This window comes from Hakea prostrata, chromosome 10, assembly GCF_041222555.1.
Source record: "Hakea prostrata isolate BN-2017 chromosome 10, UWA_Hpros_2, whole genome shotgun sequence".
In the NCBI taxonomy this organism is placed as follows: Eukaryota; Viridiplantae; Streptophyta; class Magnoliopsida; order Proteales; family Proteaceae; genus Hakea; species Hakea prostrata.
In genome coordinates this window covers 3,533,465-3,554,297 of record NC_142609.1, presented here as the reverse complement: position 1 = coordinate 3,554,297, position 20,833 = coordinate 3,533,465, and the positions used below count along the sequence as shown (strand labels likewise).

General features: G+C 38.1%; 3 protein-coding genes across 7 annotated transcripts; 1 reads left to right on the top strand and 2 right to left on the bottom strand.

Moving 5' to 3' along the window:
- The first annotated feature begins 782 nt into the window (after positions 1-782).
- On the top strand, positions 783-7,857 carry LOC149001537 (uncharacterized). The gene is made up of 12 exons (XM_089137477.1): positions 783-1,540; positions 2,690-2,892; positions 2,986-3,183; positions 3,681-3,752; positions 3,983-4,078; positions 4,622-4,701; positions 5,025-5,100; positions 5,484-5,694; positions 6,012-6,208; positions 6,419-6,527; positions 6,726-6,815; positions 6,969-7,857. Exons 1-12 carry the CDS (start codon positions 1,012-1,014, stop codon positions 7,715-7,717), a joined length of 2,610 nt encoding a protein of 869 aa, XP_088993603.1. The 5' UTR covers positions 783-1,011; the 3' UTR covers positions 7,718-7,857.
- A 381-nt stretch (positions 7,858-8,238) lies between these two features.
- LOC149001536 (PIGF/3-ketodihydrosphingosine reductase fusion protein-like) lies at positions 8,239-12,412 on the bottom strand. Of its 2 annotated transcripts, none has more exons than XM_089137476.1 (9): positions 12,103-12,412; positions 11,724-11,950; positions 11,561-11,626; positions 11,416-11,458; positions 10,520-10,574; positions 10,324-10,372; positions 9,718-9,785; positions 9,139-9,247; positions 8,239-8,938 (listed from the first exon to the last, which is right to left on the bottom strand). In XM_089137476.1, exons 2-9 carry the CDS (start codon positions 11,907-11,909, stop codon positions 8,822-8,824), a joined length of 693 nt encoding a protein of 230 aa, XP_088993602.1. In that variant the 5' UTR covers positions 11,910-11,950; positions 12,103-12,412; the 3' UTR covers positions 8,239-8,821. The 2 variants fall into 2 exon arrangements, with proteins under 2 accessions (XP_088993602.1, XP_088993601.1); XM_089137475.1 differs by having other exon boundaries at positions 11,724-11,914; positions 12,103-12,411.
- A 1,972-nt stretch (positions 12,413-14,384) lies between these two features.
- Positions 14,385-20,403, bottom strand: LOC149001535 (uncharacterized). Of its 4 annotated transcripts, none has more exons than XM_089137540.1 (9): positions 20,209-20,403; positions 18,024-18,094; positions 16,845-17,942; positions 16,428-16,719; positions 15,952-16,161; positions 15,556-15,729; positions 15,193-15,384; positions 14,989-15,102; positions 14,385-14,523 (listed from the first exon to the last, which is right to left on the bottom strand). In XM_089137540.1, exons 3-9 carry the CDS (start codon positions 17,915-17,917, stop codon positions 14,479-14,481), a joined length of 2,100 nt encoding a protein of 699 aa, XP_088993666.1. In that variant the 5' UTR covers positions 17,918-17,942; positions 18,024-18,094; positions 20,209-20,403; the 3' UTR covers positions 14,385-14,478. The 4 variants fall into 4 exon arrangements, with proteins under 4 accessions (XP_088993666.1, XP_088993665.1, XP_088993664.1 ...); XM_089137539.1 differs by having other exon boundaries at positions 20,218-20,403; XM_089137538.1 differs by having other exon boundaries at positions 16,845-18,094.
- Positions 20,404-20,833: the final 430 nt, after the last annotated feature.

The window sequence follows — 20,833 nt, the reverse complement described above, 5'->3', positions numbered from 1 at the left end:
ATTTTTACAACCAAATGGGTATAATTCTCGTTCTGATCCGGGTTTCAAATCTCGGATTCGTCCCGCCCTTAGGACATCCCCAGGGTTTGGAGGAGGTAGGGCATATTAAAAACCTCTATGTAGCTGATATTCTCTCCATTTTTTGGGTCACAGAATCCCTTCTATTTCACTAAAAAAAAGAAAGAAAAAAATCTTGTTTGATATTTATGTTAGAACTTTTAGGATTTTCCTCAAAACCCTAATCAATAATAAAAACCATGAAAAAACTAGAATGCAATATGATATTTAAAAAGTATTGGACATACCTTATACCAAAAAATTAATCCAAACCTTGAATATTAAATCTGTACGAAACCTTCTCCAATAGAGAACAAAAGAACTTAACTGATTGGAAAGATCTCATCATAGCTATTTATAATAGCAATCTTAAATTCTAATTCACTTCAACATTTGGCCCGTTTGACCTATCTCTAACCTAATGACAGGTGCATCGGTCGTGTTGAGACCTTCATTAATTATTAACCCAATAATTAATCTAAGCCTACATATTGTTTAGGATAAATCTAACTATTTATGCTAAGAATCCAACCGTTTTAATTTCCATTGAAAATAAATATACTAAAATAACACTCATAAGAAAAAATTTATAAAAAAATTCCATTATCAAATAAAACCAAACGGACGGATATACTTTCTAAACTTCATTACCTACTTCTTCGTGTGTATGACTATGACCAAGTGATCGACTTTTTTTTTGTTTTTTCGGCAAACATGACCAACGATCAACGCAACTGTTGGGCCAAGAGAGAGAGTCGTTAATGTGGTGACTTCCACTTGTCGACCTCTCAACGCCAAACTACAGCGACGGCATGTCGGAGTCAGGAGAGCCATCAATTTTTCAAACTGGGCAACCGATTGCTTCCGCTGTGGAGTCGATTTCTTGAACTTAAATCTATGAGAAGCTAGAACCCTGTTCATGTTCAACTCTTTGAGATTTGGGTTCCGAAGAAAATGGAGAAATTCATGTTTTCTGTGTTCTTGCTACTCTTTCATGTGTTCTGCTCGGGTTTTGTATATGGAAAGGAGTGCGCGAGCTACTTTGCAGAGCTTGCATCCCACACTTTAAGGTATGAGCTCTCGTCTTCCGATAATGAAACTTGGAAGGCAGAGATGTTTTCGCATTATCATGTTACTCCAACAGATGATTCCGCATGGGCCAATTTGCTTCCTCGGAAAGCTTTGTTGGAAGAAGGGAAGGAACAGAGTTGGGCACTGATGTATGGTAAAATGAAGCACCCTCAAGTGCATAATAAGGGTCAAGGAGTAGGAAATTTTCTCAAGGAGCTGTCGCTACATGATGTGAGATTGGCTCCAAATTCTCGACACGGTTGGGCTCAGCAAACAAATTTGGAGTACTTGTTGATGTTGGATGTGGATAGCTTGGTCTGGAGTTTTAGAAAAACTGCAGGTTTGCCAACTCCTGGAAAACCCTATGGAGGATGGGAGGCACCAGATTGTGAGCTTCGAGGTCATTTCGTGGGTTAGTTCATTCCTTTTCTCTTATTTTGGATGAATTAGCTTAAATTGTTGCTCTTGCTTGTTTCTTCTTTGGCCTTTATTTCATTTCATTTCCATATACTGATTGGAGCTGGAAATTTGTTTAGCTTCAGTTATCAGGGCATATTGATTGGGGCTGGAGACTTCACTTATCAGGGCTTAATTGACTGTGAGAATACCTCTATGATGTAATAGGCTTTAGCAGTCCCCCCCCCCCCCCAAACGACCTTTTTTCTGTAAATTTAGTTTGGCAGAGTTTTACCACAACTTGTTTATTTGATGTCAATACAGCAGTTAAGATGGGCTAAAAGTGGATAGGAATAGGAACATTGGTTCATGGAACTAAAATATGAAGAGTAGAATAGTTCATAGGCCTTAAGATAAGTCCAAGACACCATTTATATGTGCCACCTTTTTCTTTGGCCATAGATGTTTGTTATATGTTCCTGCTTGGTTGTAGGGTATTCTAGAAAGCATAAGCATCGTTACTTGACTTGTAGTCAATTGTGCCATTTAGTTGAACTTCTTTGGAGCTTAACAACAGATTTTTTTTTTAAATTTTTTAAAAGGGAATGGAAAATATGTATCCTGTCCTACCGTTGAATTTCATACATTTACAGAGTAGTTCAGTGACAAACCTTTCATTTGTTGGTTTAGGCATGGTTAGCTGGTAGTTCATAAACAATCAATGTATCACAGATTTGCTCCCACAAAACACAAAATTTGGCTAGCCAACCTCCATTTCCACTGAATTTCTTCCATGATGAACATGAAAAGGTTTAGAGTACCCTTATAGGTTTCTTATTGGACCCTTGACTATCACATATTTATGACAATAGTTTAGGCTGAGATCAGCAAAATGAGAGGGTTGGTGGAACAGGTTATGAATTGTCTCACCATCATTATCGGGGATTAAATTTTAAATGATTGATCATTTCTATAAAGTATTTTAAGGAATCTCTGTGGGATTATATTACCTAATAAAAATATATCTCCGGCTGAAATCCATGCTTAACTTTGAACCCAACTAGGTTGAAGTCCAATTTGGTTAAAAATATATCAACTTCTTGAAGCAGGTCCACATTTCTTCTTCATCTTTTATGACAACCTGCTTCATGTTTGCATCTTGAAGGGCATTATTTGAGTGCTTCAGCACTTATGTGGGCTAGCACTCACAATGACACTCTACATGAGAAAATGTCTGCAGTAGTTTCTGCACTTGATGCATGTCAGAAGAAAATGGGCACAGGTTACCTGTCAGCTTTTCCATCTGAGCTATTTGACCGTGTGGAAGCTATAAAAGTCGTGTGGGCACCATACTACACAATTCATAAGGTAATATATTCATAGTTCAAGACTCCTGTTAAGTGGATTCAAATTCACTAGTTATGTTGGTATGATAAATATTTTTCATATTTACTTTGACAGGTCCTGGCAGGCCTTTTGGATCAATACACATTTGCTAACAATACTCAAGCTTTAAAAATGGTGGTCTATATGGTTGAGTACTTCTACAACCGTGTCCAAAATGTCATATCAAAATTTACTATCGAAAGACATTGGCTGTCACTTAATGAAGAATTCGGCGGCATGAATGATGTCCTTTATAACTTGTATAGCATAACGGTAAAATGCATATATCTGTGAGTTTCATATTATTTTCTTAGTTTGTTAGCTACTCAGAAATATTCTGTTCTTGCTTTGTAGGCTTCACTTGACTTCTGTTTTACCATTTTGCTCCATCTTTGTTTTCAAACTAGATAGTTGCCCTCTACTTCTATTTGGTGATCGCTCACTAGGTAGCGTTTCAGGCACAAATTTGACCCTGCAAGTGTAAAACAATTGATATCTGTGTCAGCCACTTCGACATTTTGCAATAGTTTGTTGTAGAGATGCATGTGCTATAAAGATCAGCAACTACAGTTTAAGAAAGAAGCTCTTTTAAGTTAATGATAGGATAAGTTACAATTTTTTCATGCCAAAAGAAAAGAAAAAAGGTTACGAGATTTTCATTTCTAGGTTGACAAACTTTGATGGCAGTTTGTTTATTGGATCTTTGTTTGCCCTTTAATACACCAAGTCCAAATAAGTTTCTGACGTGATCCTTATTTTAAAATCTGCAGAATGATCAGAAGCATTTGACATTAGCCCACCTTTTTGATAAGCCATGCTTTCTAGGTTTGCTTGCAATGAAGGTAATTGTTATTTTCATTTTTTTCATACAATCATCTTCTTTGGTAATTGTTATTTTTTCCTTATCTTCTTTTTAAAGGATCCCATCCCTGCCCCCCATGGGAATCTTTTTCTTTCAGGAGACAATGGTCCTGGAGTTAGGGAACAATCCTTTTATTTTAAAAACGTGTCATTAATTGTTCTTATGATTAGAATTTATTAGATGTTCTATTTTCCTGTGGTTTCCTTGTAGGTGGATAGTATTACCGGCTTTCATGCCAATACTCATATCCCAATTGTCATTGGATCTCAAATGCGATATGAAACTACTGGTGATCCACTTTATAAGGTATGTTGGTTCATTGTTTTTGAGTTCAAGTGCTTCCCTTCTGTTATATCGTACATTTACTTATTGTAGCATTTAATTTCTCGTGGTAAATATATTTGTTTGAAAGAAGAGTTTTCTCTTGACATTTAAGAGATTTTTCAACCTAGGAATTACTGACTGGAATGTAGATTTTGCAAATGATTCTGTTGCCTGTATTTGAGGCTTGGGTGCTTACCATTCTCAAGGGAATTCCTATTATAACTTTATCTTCTTCTTTTCTTTTTTTTCTTTTTTTCTTTTTTCTCTTTTCTTTTTTTGGGTTACAAATTTATGTTTTATTGTTGGAGACTCATAGGTTACCAATAAATGATTTAACCTCTACCTAAGGTCGGTTACTTCATTACTATTTGTTGAAATTTCAATTTTGTGTTGCTTCTTTTTCATGTATCAGTGCCCCATAATTCCAGTAGGGAGCTTCTCAGTTAAAATGTACATAGTAAATTTTGATAGGCTACCATTTTTCCTATAAGTCTACCATTTTATTTGTTTTATTTGGTGTTGCAGGAAATAGGAAGATATTTTATGGATATTGTTAATTCTTCACACAGCTATGCTAGTGCTGGAACATCAGTTAATGAGCACTGGTAATATGGCGCATCCTTCTGTTTTATTCAAACAATTGTCCAGAGCTATGTTTTCCTGGCACCTCATACTGTTGGCTGCATGGTTGCTGAGGTGACACCTTGGTGTCCAAGCACTTTGGTTTTTCCTAGACAAAGTCCTGTCATGTTGTTTGGTGTTGCCTTGATATCTCCCCCCTCCCAACCTAGATCCCATGACATCTAGGGTTGGTTGTGATGGGACATGAATCATAATTATAAGATTTACAATATACTCTTTTAAGGCATCAGTTTGGTGATTAGGGATGTGCAGTATTTTACACTGTTCTCTCTTGATCTATTTGCAGGACTGACGCAAAACGCCTTGCAGACACACTACAGACAGAGAATGAAGAATCTTGCGCTACATACAACATGTTAAAGGTATTACCCTTTTCTATTTCATAATAATTGGTCCTAGTTAGAGTATTCAATGCATACAGTGGATGTTCTCTTAAAGAATGACCATATGATGGACCAGATGATGCGCTTGGTTGCTACAGATGTGGGGTACATCTGCATCTGGCTTCCAATAGACTGTAGATTAAGAGAATTGGGGATAAAAACGGAATTCCTAGACAGCAGAGGTGGATGGTTTATGCAATTGAGTTTATCTTGATTAGCATACAGATATTCTATGTTCACATTCTTTTGCAAACAGAACATCTTAATTTGTTTTTCTATTTTCCATTTTATTTGCTTGGCAATGGAGCTGTTTACAGTAAGAACTAAATTTACATGTTTCAAACTCATTCTTTCCTGTGTAGGTTTCTCGCCACCTTTTTAGATGGACCAAGGAAATGTCTTATGCAGACTATTATGAGCGTGCACTGACAAATGGTGTTCTTAGTATCCAGAGAGGAAGGGAGCCTGGAGTAATGATCTACATGCTCCCTATGGGCCGGGGAGTTTCGAAGGCTGTCAGTATTCATGGATGGGGAACAAAGTTTGACACTTTCTGGTGTTGCTATGGGACAGGTCTATACTAGAGGCATATAGTGTTTAACTTTTATGGATATTCAAAATTTTAATTGTTCCATTTTCTTCTGTGTGTGCAATTTTACAGAGGGTGTGCCCCTCTCCTTCCAGCCCTTATTTGGGTTGTAGATCATCCTGATCCACTCACACCAAACACAAATAGCACTGATGATTTGTTCGTTTTGTTTTTTCTTTTTTTTTTTGGGGGGGGATGAAATTGAAACTCACCTTCACCAATTTTTTGAGGATTCATTCTAATAGGATTGTGTTTGCTCTGTAATTATATAATTTGCTAATCCTTCATCATGCTTCTGTAGCAACTGAATCTTTTTCAAAGTTGGGAGATTCAGTTTACTTTGAGGAGGAGGGGAAACTTCCAGGGCTTTACATAATTCAGTTTATATCAAGTACTGTTGATTGGAAATCTGGACATATTGTGATAAATCAGACAGTAGAACCTGTTGTTTCATGGGATTCTTACCTTCGTGTCACTTTGACAGTTTCCACAAAAGAGGTATTATGTACAGAGCCAATGTACTAACCTCATGAAGATGTATTTCATTTTAGTCCTAATTCCAATTTTTTGAAATTTCTTTGAGGTTCTTCCTTGTATTGCAATTTTTTCTTCCAAGTGGACCGGTAATATCTTTCTCTAGTTACAGATGATTTGATTTACTTCAGTAAGTGGTTCCAATGAATTTGGTCTTGTGTCTATTTTATCCAGCGAACAAGCCAATCGTCAAAATTGAATTTGCGGGTTCCATCTTGGACGTATTCGAATGGTGCTAGGGCCACATTAAATGTGCAGCAGCCCCTGCATCTACCTCAACCAGGTATGGATTATAATCTAGTTTTCTCTTTGATTTCATCCCTTAATTTTGTGTCATGTTCTTCCCCGTAATGTATCGAAAGGATTTTAAAATTACCTACTTTGATATGTTAAGACATTTATGCATAATTATGTGCAACATATGTAACAGAATTATGGCATAAACAGTGGTTGGTTAACTCTTCAATGTACGCATGACTAGGTAATTTCTTGTCTGTGACAAGACAATGGAGTTCTGGAGACAAATTGACACTTCGGCTACCTCTTGGTCTGCGCATAGAAGCCATACAAGGTAACATGACTGGAAATTCTCAGTGTTCATTTTATACCTTAAGCTGAACCACCAGGCCAAGCATTGTGTATATTAGTACTTCCATTGATAGCACACATACTTATCTATTTTGCACTCTTGAGACAACTAACAATCTCTTTGGATGTATTTCAGATGATCGACCTGAGTACAAATCTATTCAGGCAATTCTTTACGGACCTTACCTTCTGGCAGGTCTGACTAGTGGTGACTGGGACATTAAGACAGGAGCCGCAAGGTCACCCTCGGACTGGATAACAGCAATCCCAAAAGCTTATAATTCACAGCTGGTGTCTCTTTCTCAAGTGGTTGGCAATGCAACGTTGGTCCTAATGAACAGAAACAATGCCGTCACAATGGATAAGTTGCCGGAACCAGGCACAAGTTTTACTGTTTATGCCACTTTCAGACTAATCTTAAAAGACATGAATTCTTCCCAAATCTCTTCACCAGTAGATGCTATTGGCAAGTTTGTTATGCTAGAGCCATTTGACCTTCCCGGGATGAAGGTGGTGCAACAAGGACCAAATGGCAACATTACTGTGGCAAGTGCTAGTGGTAACGAAGGGTTGTCCACTTTTAGGGTGGTACCTGGATTAGATGGGAAGAAAAACTCAGTTTCCTTGGAGTCACAGATGCATCAGAAATGTTTTGTTCATAGTGGGTTGAATAACAATGTACCCACAAGTGCTAAGCTCAGCTGCCAGTCCGAGACTGCGGATGCTGGATTCCGGCAGGCCGTTAGCTTTAGCATGAATAGTGGAATTGCTGAATATCATCCCATCAGCTTTGTGGCCAAAGGAGCAAGCAGGAATTTCCTACTAATGCCACTGCTGAGCTTGAGAGATGAAACTTACACTGTTTATTTCAACATTACATCCTAGGTCTTGAATGCCACTGTAGATGTTCAATTGATTTAAATTTACAGAAAAATAAGTTCTGACAAGCTTGGGGGTGGGGATCGTCTTGATTCACTTTGAAACCTAGCAGTTCTTGGACTCAAAATTTATCAGGTCAGGGCCAAGGGCAGGTTTAGAATTATCATTTGTTGTTTTGATCCGTTGCTTGGTTTTTGGTCTTGATCATGATTCTGATTTTGATTCTAATAATTCAAAATTAAACCGGGCTAACCCGAGATAGAGACATGGACAGACACACAACCACCTCAGCAATGTTTATCAGCCCCTTGGCAAATTGTTCACTTATAATTAAAACAACCACCAACTTTTAATTTTTGTTGTTCGAGATGACAACGATGTTTACCAAAATGATTTGATTTGTGATAGAATGGATAACTCAATAATTGCTTTCAATTTTGAACTAATAATGATAATATAGATTATCGCTCTTAAGTTTTGAACTAATCAAGTTTCTAATTATGATGTATCTAATTTTGTTTTTGTTGGTTCTTGATTGGGTCCGGTTCAGATGCGATGGCTTTGTTCTTCTCCTTGGTCCCTTTGAAGTCCTTTGCTAATTTAGACAAAACCAAACCAAAGTGAGCCCTATTGAATACGTAACACTTTCCACCTTCAGATGTTTGTTGTGTATGTGATGCAAAGGCCTAATAGAGGTCATGAAAGAATTGATTCGGGCACAACTTTGAGGTCATTTGTGTTAAGGTTGATAGCTGGGGGAAAGCATTATTTCTGCACTGTGTAACAAATATAACCATTTGGAGACACCAGAATCATTATTGGAAAATTCAGTAGGTGGACAGCAAGTGACCAAGAACTTCTCAATTCTAAAGACAACACAACATTGCTTTGCATCTGGCTATAATTAAGAAACAAAGAAAGGTTCAAGAAATAAAGATAACCGTACTGAGGTGGCCTTAATAGGAAGTGCCAATGAATAAGACTAATTAGAGAGGAAGATAAATTTAAAAGAACAAGTATAACATCCAATGGGACCTAGAAAAGGTATACAATTTTAAAAAAAAAATTCCTGGGGTAAAAGTAAAACTAATGCTTTGTGCCTGTAATGTATCAGTCTCGTTTGACATGCTGCTGTTTGCCACCATATACCAATGTGAACCCCAGAGACACCACCATACCAGCCACATAACCAGCCAGTGCTCCATATGTGACACAGATTGGCCATTCCTGCAAAATAGCAACAAACAGCTTAGCCTTATCAATGTTGAAAAACTGAATGATAGATCCAACTCGTTTGGAAATACACGCGTCTGTAAGCTCAATGCTAGAGTTAGCAAGGAACAGAAGTAGGGAATTACAAACCTAGCTAAAGAAACATCCCAAAAAGGAACTAATAAGAAAATAAAAGTATAAGAACATAAAATTACCTGCCATGGTCTTTCCCAATCAAGGGGCATAGGCCAAGCCCCCAGCCAAGCTCCAATGACAGCTCCATGTGCAGGAATACAGATCATATAATCAAGAACACCGGTTGGCCTGACAATGAATAATATAATAAATTCCATGAAACAAATAAGGGGGAGTCTTGAATGACACTTCGATAAGTGTATTTAGAATTTGACAGCTTCTTCTAGTTGCCCCATTGTCATACTACCAAAAAAGGATTTTCAAAGATAATTTGACAATGGAATACAATGAAGTCATTATCAAAATGTGCCTCGCGCACATTCTCTAGCATATGAAATGACACTATCACCCTCATTAGAAGGAAAAAGAAGTAGTGTATCTCATGCTAAAAGAGCAGAAAAGTAAGGTTTGAAATTCTTGGCCGCAAACAAGAAACCCCAGCAAGAACCTGGAAAACAGTTTCCACTCTAGCATATGACCCTAGTAATTTCCATTTATTGCTTACCTCCTCAACATGGATCACCAGAAACAATTTTCTTCTCTTTTCTTTTTTTATTTAATTTTTAGGGGGGGGGGGGGGGATGGATGTGAACACTTACTTGGTGTATGCAAATAAACGTTGCCAATCCTTCCCTGATGAACCAAAAACAGAAGCCGCAGGTACGAACTGCAAGCATCACACTAGAATTCATAATTCACTTCACTAACCCCTAGATTGCGTTGGAGTAAAACAGGAAAACTAGTATCCAAGTCAGCAAATTTCCTAATAGATAAGCTTAAAATATTTGCAAGTATGGTGGTGCAGATAAGCACCTATAAGCAAAGAAGCGAGGTAAGCATGAAGTAGCACAAGTTGAGAAAGTAGCAATCATTAAGTTCTATAAATGTTCACAATCACCTTGCATCAGTGTCATTTCACTGAGCAAAGTTGCTGTGACTAGCTCAACCCTGATATTTGAAAATGAAAACGCCAGCACCATGACCATTAGAAGAGCTTGCAAAAGCTAAAGTATAAGGGTAGCATGATCTTTAAATCTGGCTAATTTAACATAACAAGTTGGACCATTACTCTCAGAATTTCCAAGATTGACCAACACATGACATTGAATACCAGTTTAAGGGCACCTTTGAGGGTCTTTGAAACACTATTCAGTCAATAAATCAAGGACTTTGGGACAGAAAACTATTTAAGATTTTACACTCACAGTGAACAAAGACATTAATAGGGACCAATTAATGGTCCTCTTCATGTACCTGCATCCAAAGTGGAGATGTACTGCCATTAATATATAAATATAATAAACAAGAATAAATGGATTTAGAGTAATAAGGATTTCAATGCACCAGTAATCCCAGCTAATCCCCTGATCGTTGTGCTTGAGTGCAAGTAATGTCACTTACTGACTTCCAACAGGTGCACCCAAAACAATAGCTCCAAATGTGTTCAGAAGGGCCCCTAAAAAGCAGAAACTCTTGCACTAAGGTAATAGAAATCAGAAGTGCAAAGTACACAGAAAATATGCATTTCTCATCACATATTGAATGGGATAGGAAGAAAGAAATTTGTGTATCATACACTCATTGAAAATATTACAATATGGGATTAACCATGCAAGGGAGAGGGGAATGCGGATGATTCTATCTATGTTGCTCTCTATTTTAGTCTGTTCCATATTTCCCTCTTGAGTGTGCAGCTATTTCCAAGGACACCCATTGCAGACCTGGATTTGGAGTTTGGGGTTCTCATTGAAGGAAACCTGACTAGATCCCTACAGTATCAACCGGATGAGGTTTTTGACTAGAAACTTACATATAGGATTTGCAATCTCAAGCAACAAAATCCTCACACAATGTGAACCTTCAACCAGGAAAAACCCTACCCCTAATCATTCACAAGATGATCAGATCAAGAAAAATGCAGATAATGCAACCTTATTTTGTCTTGGCAAGAAAAAAAGAGCAACAGTTCATGGCACATTTGTCAAGTACAAGCTATTGAACAAACAGAGCTTTCAACCCCAGATTTTCGGAAATCAAGTTTAGCCTTGACATTTGATAACCTTGACCACAAACTCATGGAAGGCAACAATGTAGCCGATCATCTTGCAAATCAGGGTGCCTCCACCCAACTTTCCTTTGTATCTAATCAATCCCCACCCCTTTCCTCTGTTGGTCCCTACTAGTTGACAATCAAGGATGTGAATTCTATCGTGGTTTTAAGTTTATAGATTCCTATACTACTAAAAAAATATTAGATCGACTGTAAAGTAAAACCAAGGGAGGTTGTTCAGACCCACCAGCAAGAAGCCCAGATAAACCTCGTGCAACGGCCTTGAGAAACTGTTAAACATTATTAACCCCCAATTAGGTTCATCTAACGCTAACAAAAAATAAGAATCAACAAGTAAATCAAAACCAAGAACAGGGATCAGCTTAACTCACTGAACATTTCTGAGGATTACACCGGAAGAGACTAAAAAGTAAGATAACAAATGGACACTCAATAACCTGCAGAAATATCAAAAACCAACGAACTCTAAATCATATTTTTGAACAAACAAGATTGAATCACAATGATGTTGATAAGGAAATAGAAGTTCCATACCCAGAGGAGAAAGAGTGTCCGAGAAGGATCAGAGACGAGATTGACAGCATAGACTTGATGGACAAGCCAAAACGCCACTGTTAACCCTAATCCACAGACCAAGTGTACCAGAGACGCATTCTTAAATGTCACCACCACTTCTCCATTTTCAGTTGTCTCAGCTTTACTAGTCGTTTCAGCAGACATGGCCGCTGTGGAAGTGAGATTGAGAGAGATAGGAGAAATAGCTATTAACCCATTAGTCCTTTCAAGCAACTTTGTAATCGAGAAGCAAAAGACAGAAATGGATTCTCTCACACCGGAAATCAGAAGAGTGGATTCACCGTGGCAGGAGAAAATACAATTAACATGTATAGAAAGAAGGAAGAAGGTGGAATACCGTCGATCGAAATCCGATGGAACAACAAAAGCTCCCCACTTGTCGCCGAAGCTGAAAAGGAATCTCTGATTCGAATCGAAATATGCAAATAGTGATCAAAACAGGTTTAGGGTTGGCGTTCCCACTCAAATTCACTCCATTTCCCCTTGTGTATAGCGACGTCAATTAGCAAATCAAGAAGACAGAACGGATGAAGGTCGAAGACGACCGCCGACGGGACGAAGGTAATAGTTGCAGAGCTTCGTTATTGGCCTGTTACTCTGCTAGACTGGTTTTTGAACCGATCAAGTCCAACCTCCTTGGTTGAACCGGAAACATTATGGACCAGATGGTTCTCATTTAAAATCAAATTAACCCTCAAAGCAAATTATATATTTTCGTGATTACATTTGGGTTTCACAAAAAATAAATAAATAAATAAATAAATAATTTACGAACTAATGTTAAGTCTCTTTAATGTAATATATTACTTGTGGGTCCCAATTAGACTAAAACCATTAACCCCGTTAATTATATTCAATTGTCAAACATGAAGGGACCAAAATGTTATTCAAGTTATTTAAGTGACACGAAAATACCAACCGACATGATATTTACCAAATATCGATTATTTTTGAGTGATTTATTATTTTATAATCGAAATCTGATGTTTTTTGGCGAATTTCAACCGATTATAAAGGGAAGTTTGTACCCAATGTGTCCTCTCTCCTTCCAGCTCGTCTTTGAGTTTGCTGCTACAAAGTTTGAAAAAAAAAAAACAAATGAGAGAATGTGTGGTGTTTAAGACTTAAATGTGGCTCAATTTAGTTCATGTACACTTCTCTCAAAGCTTAATTTGTTATTCATGTTATATGTATTGTGTTTACTCTCTCACCTTGTCTTATCATTATGAAATTCATCCTCTCTTACCTTGTCTTGTCTCATTTAAAATTCATCCGGTCTCACCTTGTCTTATTTACAAGCATTTAAAATTCATCTTTTAATTTGTCTTGTCCTTATTATCTCACATTGTCTTGTTTTCATTTATTTTTCACTTTTTAAAATGAACTAATAAAACAATAACTAGTTAACTACCATATATGAAATTCAACTATCCAAGTATCCAACGAACTTCAAGTCCAATATCGCTGAAATTTCGACGATATGAGATTCTTCCGGTGTTCTTCCGCTAACCAACCAGCTGCATGGTTTGCAAGCAACTCTATGTCTTGTTCAAATTTCTCAACAACATGGTAACAGAGGATATCAGACATCAAGATAGTAAAGGTAATAGCATGGAACCCTCTTGATGTATACCAATCTGCATATTTCTTCACATGCTTCTGCTTGGCCCCCAACCATTCAAGTAAAATCACCACCATTCTAGACTTTGCAAATGAACATTCTGAATTACCAGAAGTCCCCATAAGCATGCAGGTCTGGTAAATGCCATTTGTATGCATCCTCGGGTGATTGAGTGGAAAGTATAAATTCAGATGCCTTGGGTGCCTTGGACACCCCAGATATTTTTTTTTTTCGTACAAAGTTTAGTAGTATCTATTACAACTAATGTCTTCTGATATTCTTTGGAGGATACAGATGCTAAATTTAACTCTGATTCAAGAAATTGAGAATTTTACTTGTTTGGTTGAAAAACTATAAATTCATGAAGATCTAGAGATTGTTTACAAAAAAGGGGAGTGGTGGTTTAGGGGGATGGGGGGAACCAGGTTTAAAAAAGCTATACATTTGCATATTCACAAAAATCACGTCGATCAAATAATTTTTTAGGATGAATCCACAAATTTCATTTCACAACCAAACATCTAATTTTATAAATTATAACTCCATAATTTGAAATCTACAGCAAAACACCCGAACCAAACAGAACTTAACATGGTTTGACAAAACTTTGCCTACACATCAGAGGGAATGGTTACTTCATGATGAGATCTCACCCAAGGTTCAAAAACCAGCTTTGTTTAATTACAGATTTGATGAATGCTGGATTCTTCATTTCTTCTTTATAAATTCCATTTCTATGTCTGTACAAACATAAACAAATAAGCATAACTCATACATAACTTTTTAACTCATACAGACCATACCTCCCGGAGGAGTTCATATCTCAGAAGCCCTCCACAGGAACCTGTATCTTGTTTGTGATTTCCATTTCCATTCCCATTTGCTATTGTTGGAGATGGTGGCATTTTGTCAATGATGGATGTAAGAGGGGACTCTAATTCATCCAATTCTTCATCACTGGTATAGCCTTTTCTTTGAACCATCGACACATTCCTTTCTAACTGTTGTTTCCCTCCGACATCTCCGATTTTCTCAGCAACGTCAAGTAGCGAAGGAGGTACATAAACAACTGGAGCTGCTGGGCATGGAAAGCTATCTCCTCGACTCCCCATCTGAAGATCTTCGTTCCACCAAACTCTGAAAGCACATCGAAGGCAATGCTATTCATCAATCACAATAAAAACTTCGAAAAAACTCCCTCCTAAAAGAGGATACAAAATTCTGCATGAACTCAAAGAAAACCTTGTGGGTGAACTCAACCAAGCAAAACAAGGTGGCAAAGCAAGTTCCAGTACTCAACTCGGGTTCCAGGAACTTCTTGTCCCAATTTGACAAACTAGATGTTTATACCTACCCCTTGGATTCCTTTTTAGCGGCGAATCTCAGGCATGTGCCCTCATAATTCAGTAAGAACATGCAACTTTGGATGTGTTCATAACAAATCCTATTGGACATAGGAATGCAGACATCTTTGACAGGGATACTCCAATATGTAGGAAAACTGAGCCAAAACTGTACTACAAAGTCCTTCCTATATATTCTAACAGTTACCTACCCTCTGCAATAATGACAACAAATTAGGTGGTGTGAAGTAAATAGTACCTCCGCATTCAGCAACTCCAGGACAGCCCCTGGGACGGGATCAGGGCAGAACTCATCAGGAGTAAAATTGCATAGTATCCGCTTAACCAATGGAAGGCCAATGGAAGGACACACCTGAAAAACATGAAATTAGGAACTACAAGCCTCTAGAGGTCTAATGAAAGACAAAATCCTGTGGTAAGAATCAAAATTAGTAAAATCTACCTGTTTCCTGATGGACCTTTCCATAAGCATATCTTTTGGGAGCATCAGAAGATCACTCAATTCATTTAGTAGGCAGAAGGATTTGAGCTCAGTATCCTCACATCTTCCATTTTCATCATAGTTATCTTCCTTCAGGGACTCATCAGTGTCCATACCAAACATGTCTGTCAGCCATCTAGACCAATTGCCAATCTGCAAGGGGAATTGTTTCCTCTGGCTTTAGCATCGACAAACTTGAAGAAACATATGTACAATCAGCAGGCGTCTCATCCAGAGGGTGCAAGGGAAAGCATTTATTTCCAGTAGTACATGACTAATGCTGCTAAAGAACGAAAGAATGAATGTGGAAGATGTGACACATACAGAATTTTTGAGCTGTGCACCACTGCCAAAGCTGAGATCGCCAGCTGGAATAGGCAGCACCTTGGGGTCAACAATAGGATCTGATACAGGATCAGTCGGAATCTCATGGGCTGATTCACGCAGGATAGCATTAAACATTGCCACATCCAGCCTGGCCACACATTGTTCCATTACCTGAAGTGAAAAAGGAAAAGTATATTAAATTCCAAACAGTTGAAAATCTGATTTAAAGCCTTCCTCTCTTCTGCCTCCCGAAGAGATACTTTGATTTTGTCTTGCTGCATCTCTTTTCCACCATGAATGTACAGCACATGGATATGATTTCTGTCTATTATTTGAAATGAGACTAGATTGTAGGCAAAATACTATGGTCAACAGGGAAAATAGACTGCTCACCATTCTTGCCAACAGTGGCAAACAACCACACTCATGCCTTCCTGCTCGAACAGGACACAGTTTTTGTAAGGCATCCTGGAAAGCACCGATCCAAAGGTTAATGGAAAAGCTCCCCTGCTGCTGATCACCCAAAGCTGGTCCCAATGGTCTTCCAAACGTTTTGTTGGCATATAAATCATTAACAGGAGGTTGCATGTGTGGAGTTAAGGCCTGAAACCAAATTATGTCAGTCAACTCAAGGAGAAAATCCAATAAAAATGATGATAATACTAAATTGAAAATATGCAATAATAACTCATACATTACCAGTTTGGAGAATTATCAAAATTTACAGTTGGGAGTTAATGCTAGCAAAAACAGTCAGTTGATTATTTCGTTTAGACGAGGATTATTTATTCAGTAGATTGTTTCATTAAGATGAGGGATCATTTACAGTAACATATAAACCTTCATAGAGCAGTTGGATCACTCTTTACCTGCCACCACACTGACTCAATAATCCGAGAGAAAATCCAGCACTCAACCTTTCCTAGGGCAACCGTTAATGTGGTCGTTTCCTGCCAGTCCTCAACCAGTTGGATGAAACCAAGTTTCTTCACTTGGTTACTTCCAGAACTCCCCTTCCATTTGAATGACAAATGTTTGCTTTCACTTATCTTGCTGACACCATTTGACTCAATGACCCTTTGTGCTGAATGTTGCCGATTGCCAAATGCTTGAGAGATGGTCTCTCTTAGGACTATGATGTTTGACAACCAGAAGGTCAACCTTATAAAGGAAAAAAGGGGAGGGGGTGAAACAAAAGAGAAAGAGAGAAACATTTGTATTAGTTAATGAGAAAGAACAATGCATTGAATTCCATTTGACCTCAGAACATGTAAATTTTATTTTACCTTGGGACATCATTACCACAAGACTTGGCTATCAATACAAGGCCTGAGACTGTGTTTCTAGCAACACTTGCTCGTTTGTCTTGTGTCCAATGCTTGCATGCATGAATATACAGTCTTGAAAGGCGTCGAGCAGGGGTGTGCACCTTATGGAATGAGCTCCCATGCTCTGGTACAATAGAGTAAAGTGAAATTTCAAGGGCAGCAATTTCTCTCACCTCTTCTTCAAGTTTCTCTATTCGTAGTTCCATTTCTTCAATCCTTTGATTTAGAATTAGTTTTTCTTCATCCACGCCATTTCCTTCTGCATCAACGTATTCATTGTCGCTACCAATGCTGTGAATACCATTTGAGGCCTGATCCAAGATATCCATTTCCTTTACCTCTTCAATGGACTTATCATCAACTCCTTCAGATTCATCTGAAGGAGGTCCAGGGTAAACTTTCATATTCTTTGATTTATCATCCTCAAAGGATTTAGAAGTTATTTTTGATGCCCTTCTAGATTTCACTGATTTTTCTGCACTATGTGAAGCCTTGATTTGTGCTTTATTTGCTTCATACTGAACCTCTCCTGATCTTGATGCAAGGGGGCAGCTTTCAGAGGATTCCTTTTTCATAAGCTTTTTAGGAACCCTTGTAGCTCTTTCTACCTTATCATCCTCAGTTGATTGTGCATCCCCTTGAGACGACAATGAATCTTTCACAGTCTCACAGTCAGATTCTTCGTCCTTAATTTGCTTAGGATCCTTCTCCACATCGCTTGAATGATCTTCTAAATCACCCTTGTCCTCTTGGGCAACCATTTCCGGGGATTTTGAATCAACTGCTGCTTCCTCAGACCTGCAGGTATCATCCACATAATCTATAACCACATTCTCATATACTTCAGTTGAATCACTAACTGAGATGGAGGAAACTGGCCCAGAGTCCAAAATTTTAGATTCAGTTTCAGTCACAGTCAACATTTTGCAGGCATTTTCTTGAGATGGTTTACGTCCTCGCTGATCCCCTCTTCCAGGACGTCTTACATGACTTTTGTTTGGCAAAGCTTTCTTCTTCTCCATCTCTCTCATGCTTTATCTGCTTCACCTTGTCCAACTGTAATATCAAAAATCAGAAGCAGAAAAATAACAAAAGGATTCCCTCAGAAATCTCTTCACTTTCTGTACTAATACAAACGTTTTAATGCTGACTCATCCATGGTTCATGGTAGTATATCTATATGACAGATGAGCTTCCTCTCAGGGTTTCTGCAATTAAAAAGGAAAGCAAATCAGCACGAGTTTGTAGCAGACAAAGCAAAAAATGCACAACTTGAATGAAAAAATGATATGGTAGCACTTCAGGCAAACAGTAGTGTCTAAACACTGAGCATTTCTATGTAAACTATAACTTAAATCTGAACCAGCCACAAGTCAGTAAGAATTTTTAATAAAACAAACTGCATATAACTTGGTGGACTGAGACACCGATAAGACTCACAAATTAAGTCATCCCAACTATTAGCATCCTCTTTTAAGCTTCCTGAATCATAACAAATACTAACCACCAACAACTAATTAAAGTGGGAGAGAGGAGCCATGAGGCTTCTCAATAAGCTATTTTCATCTAATAAAAAGTGGAAGGGGGGAGGAAGGGCACCATATAAATCAACATATGAATTACAGACAGGGATTTGAACTAATTGATATGGTAGGGTGTGTGTGCATTGGGGAAGAGGGGTGTGGGTAGAGAGGAGCCATGAGATAGCTGTCTCAATGAGATCTTTTCATCTCTGTCAGCAATACAAGAGCCATGCTGCCACCCCAAATTGCCATCCCTTCAACCTACTCTGGAGGCACCACATTAGCTTAATTTTGTCCGCAAATGATTGTTGCCACAGATCAGGGTCTGAAATCTATCTAAAGCACCTATTCAAGTACTAAAACAGCACCAAGTCTAGAATAACTTAGAAGGGCCAGAGCAAAGAAGAATGCAACACATTGAAAGTAATTTCTGGGATCTCAGACCCACCAACAAATACCGATATTAAGATCCATACATTTGCAATAACTCGTCCAACATTCGGATTATAAACCCCATATCGGCTGAGAAGAAGAAAGTAGAAAAAACCCAGAGGGAAATTCTGAACAGATCCTTAAAATAATCCATCAAGTCTGTTTCTCACTGGAGGCCTCCAGTAAATGAGAACAAGAAATGATTCCAATCAGACAATGAATCCAATCACCCTGTGTATTTGCGGTAGACAGAGGTATACCCATCATGGACCTCAATAGAGAATAAAAATCACAGAAGGTTCAAACAATGAAACCAACAATTCACCAAATTTCTTGTAAATACTAAGTAGCCATGCCCCTTAAATTAAATAGAAAAAACAATAGATAATCTTGTGATTGTGGAAATCCAGTCTAAGGGTCATCCAACCATTAGCCAATTTTTTATGGGCGAGTCAATAGTCAATGAATCATTCCATAACCAATGCTAATTTGTTAAGTATCATATAGAAAGACTAAAGCAATGGATCAATATGCTTCTTTTTAACCCAGTAAATGCATATTAACAGAAGAATGCCAAAGCAGAGATGGGAAGTTTTCAATGTTAGCAGAGGGACTAAAGGTGAACTTCACCACGCAGTAAAAGAGCATAACCGATCACTGTTGCAATCCATAAATTCCCACTGTTGAGATACAAACTTGGTCAGAAGTCGGAATAAAATCAACAAACAAATCAAATTTGGGAGTTATCTGAATATTGAGAAGGTAAACCAGCCTACGAAACTTAATTAAACTGGAGCATTGGACATTCACTATTTGCTAACGCCTTCTTTTCACATTAAAGGAAACACTGTTTAGATCTATTAAGTGAGCCAACACTAGATCTTGCGACTAAAGGAAACTGTATATGTCATTGAAATAGATCAAGCTCGAATCCAATTCCACGTAACGCGAATTCAGATAGCTCAAATACTAAATAGAACGTACAATGACTGTCTAATATCGACCATAATGACCAACACATGGAAAACTAAATCCAGGAGATCAAATTTCTCTGAAATCACGATCTAGGATTGTTCCAATACGAAAACAAGCAACTGTAGTCTTCCTCTACCGAATCTAAGAAGCGGAGCTTTCACCAAGTCAGTGTTTAGAAGGTTAAAAGAAACCATGGCAGACAGTTCATATATGGTAAGCACATAAGCATAGCGACATAGCAAATTATTAGAGAAAAGCCATGAAAAGCTTTACGGAGAATCAGATCAGAACGGTTTCAGTACGAATCGTGAAAGACAACTATGACTTAAAAAAAAGTAACCGGAAAACGATGTCAGTAATGTCACGTAAGATGAAGTGAAAACAGAACTCACAAACGCTACCTCTAATCAGTTTACTTGATCTTCGTGACTAGAAGCCTTCAAATACGAGCCACGTTTATCGCCATTGTTTTATCTTCTAGAGTTGCAGAAGAAAATGCTTCGGGATTGATTTTCCCTTGCAGCAATGCTCCGTTACTTATTTTGGTTTGAGGCTTCGAAGTTCGAACTCCACAACGTCTCTGTTTCTGTCTTCTTCTCTCAATTTAGTACTGATGAAAAGCTAGCGAGTGAGAGCAAGTGGCACTACCGACAAGACCTTGGAGTGAGTCACTGAACTACAACCGGTTTCAGGTGACTGGTAGAGCTGTCGGTGGCCTAAAGTAACCGGTTATTCCCGGTCAGTTACACAGCTCTGATTTCTGAAAGTGAAACCATTCATTTTTTACGTTCTTGCCCCCACACACCAACAATAATAATCGAAATTTTGCGTCTACGAAACGGCCTTTCACTATATATATATACGCCGCGTTTGTTCCATTTTGCACCAGAATCCTCAGATTCGGAAATAAATCAACCGGTCAAATCGGGTCGACCATGTGAACCAGATTGATTCGTCGGGAATCTTGACTTGGAAGATGTCTTGTATGTTTGGGGTTCTTGAGATGGGTGGATAGCA

Bases quoted from the DNA above. Each gene is read 5' to 3' on its own strand.
- LOC149001535 (XM_089137538.1), bottom strand. From the start codon at position 17,917: ATGAGAGAGATGGAGAAGAAGAAAGCTTTGCCAAACAAAAGTCATGTA. The intron at 16,720-16,844 runs GTAAAATAAAAT...TTCCTTTATAAG, and splicing joins TGTGGTAATGATGTCCCAAG to GTTGACCTTCTGGTTGTCAA. The intron at 15,730-15,951 runs GTGAGCAGTCTA...TTTTCACTTCAG, and splicing joins TGCCACTGTTGGCAAGAATG to GTAATGGAACAATGTGTGGC.
- LOC149001536 (XM_089137476.1), bottom strand. From the start codon at position 11,909: ATGTCTGCTGAAACGACTAGTAAAGCTGAGACAACTGAAAATGGAGAA. The intron at 11,459-11,560 runs GTGAGTTAAGCT...AATGTTTAACAG, and splicing joins GTAATCCTCAGAAATGTTCA to TTTCTCAAGGCCGTTGCACG. The intron at 9,786-10,323 runs GTGAGTGTAAAA...TGATGCTTGCAG, and splicing joins TATTAATGTCTTTGTTCACT to TTCGTACCTGCGGCTTCTGT.
- LOC149001537 (XM_089137477.1), top strand. From the start codon at position 1,012: ATGGAGAAATTCATGTTTTCTGTGTTCTTGCTACTCTTTCATGTGTTC. The intron at 6,209-6,418 runs GTATTATGTACA...TATTTTATCCAG, and splicing joins TGACAGTTTCCACAAAAGAG to CGAACAAGCCAATCGTCAAA. The intron at 6,816-6,968 runs GTAACATGACTG...GATGTATTTCAG, and splicing joins GCGCATAGAAGCCATACAAG to ATGATCGACCTGAGTACAAA.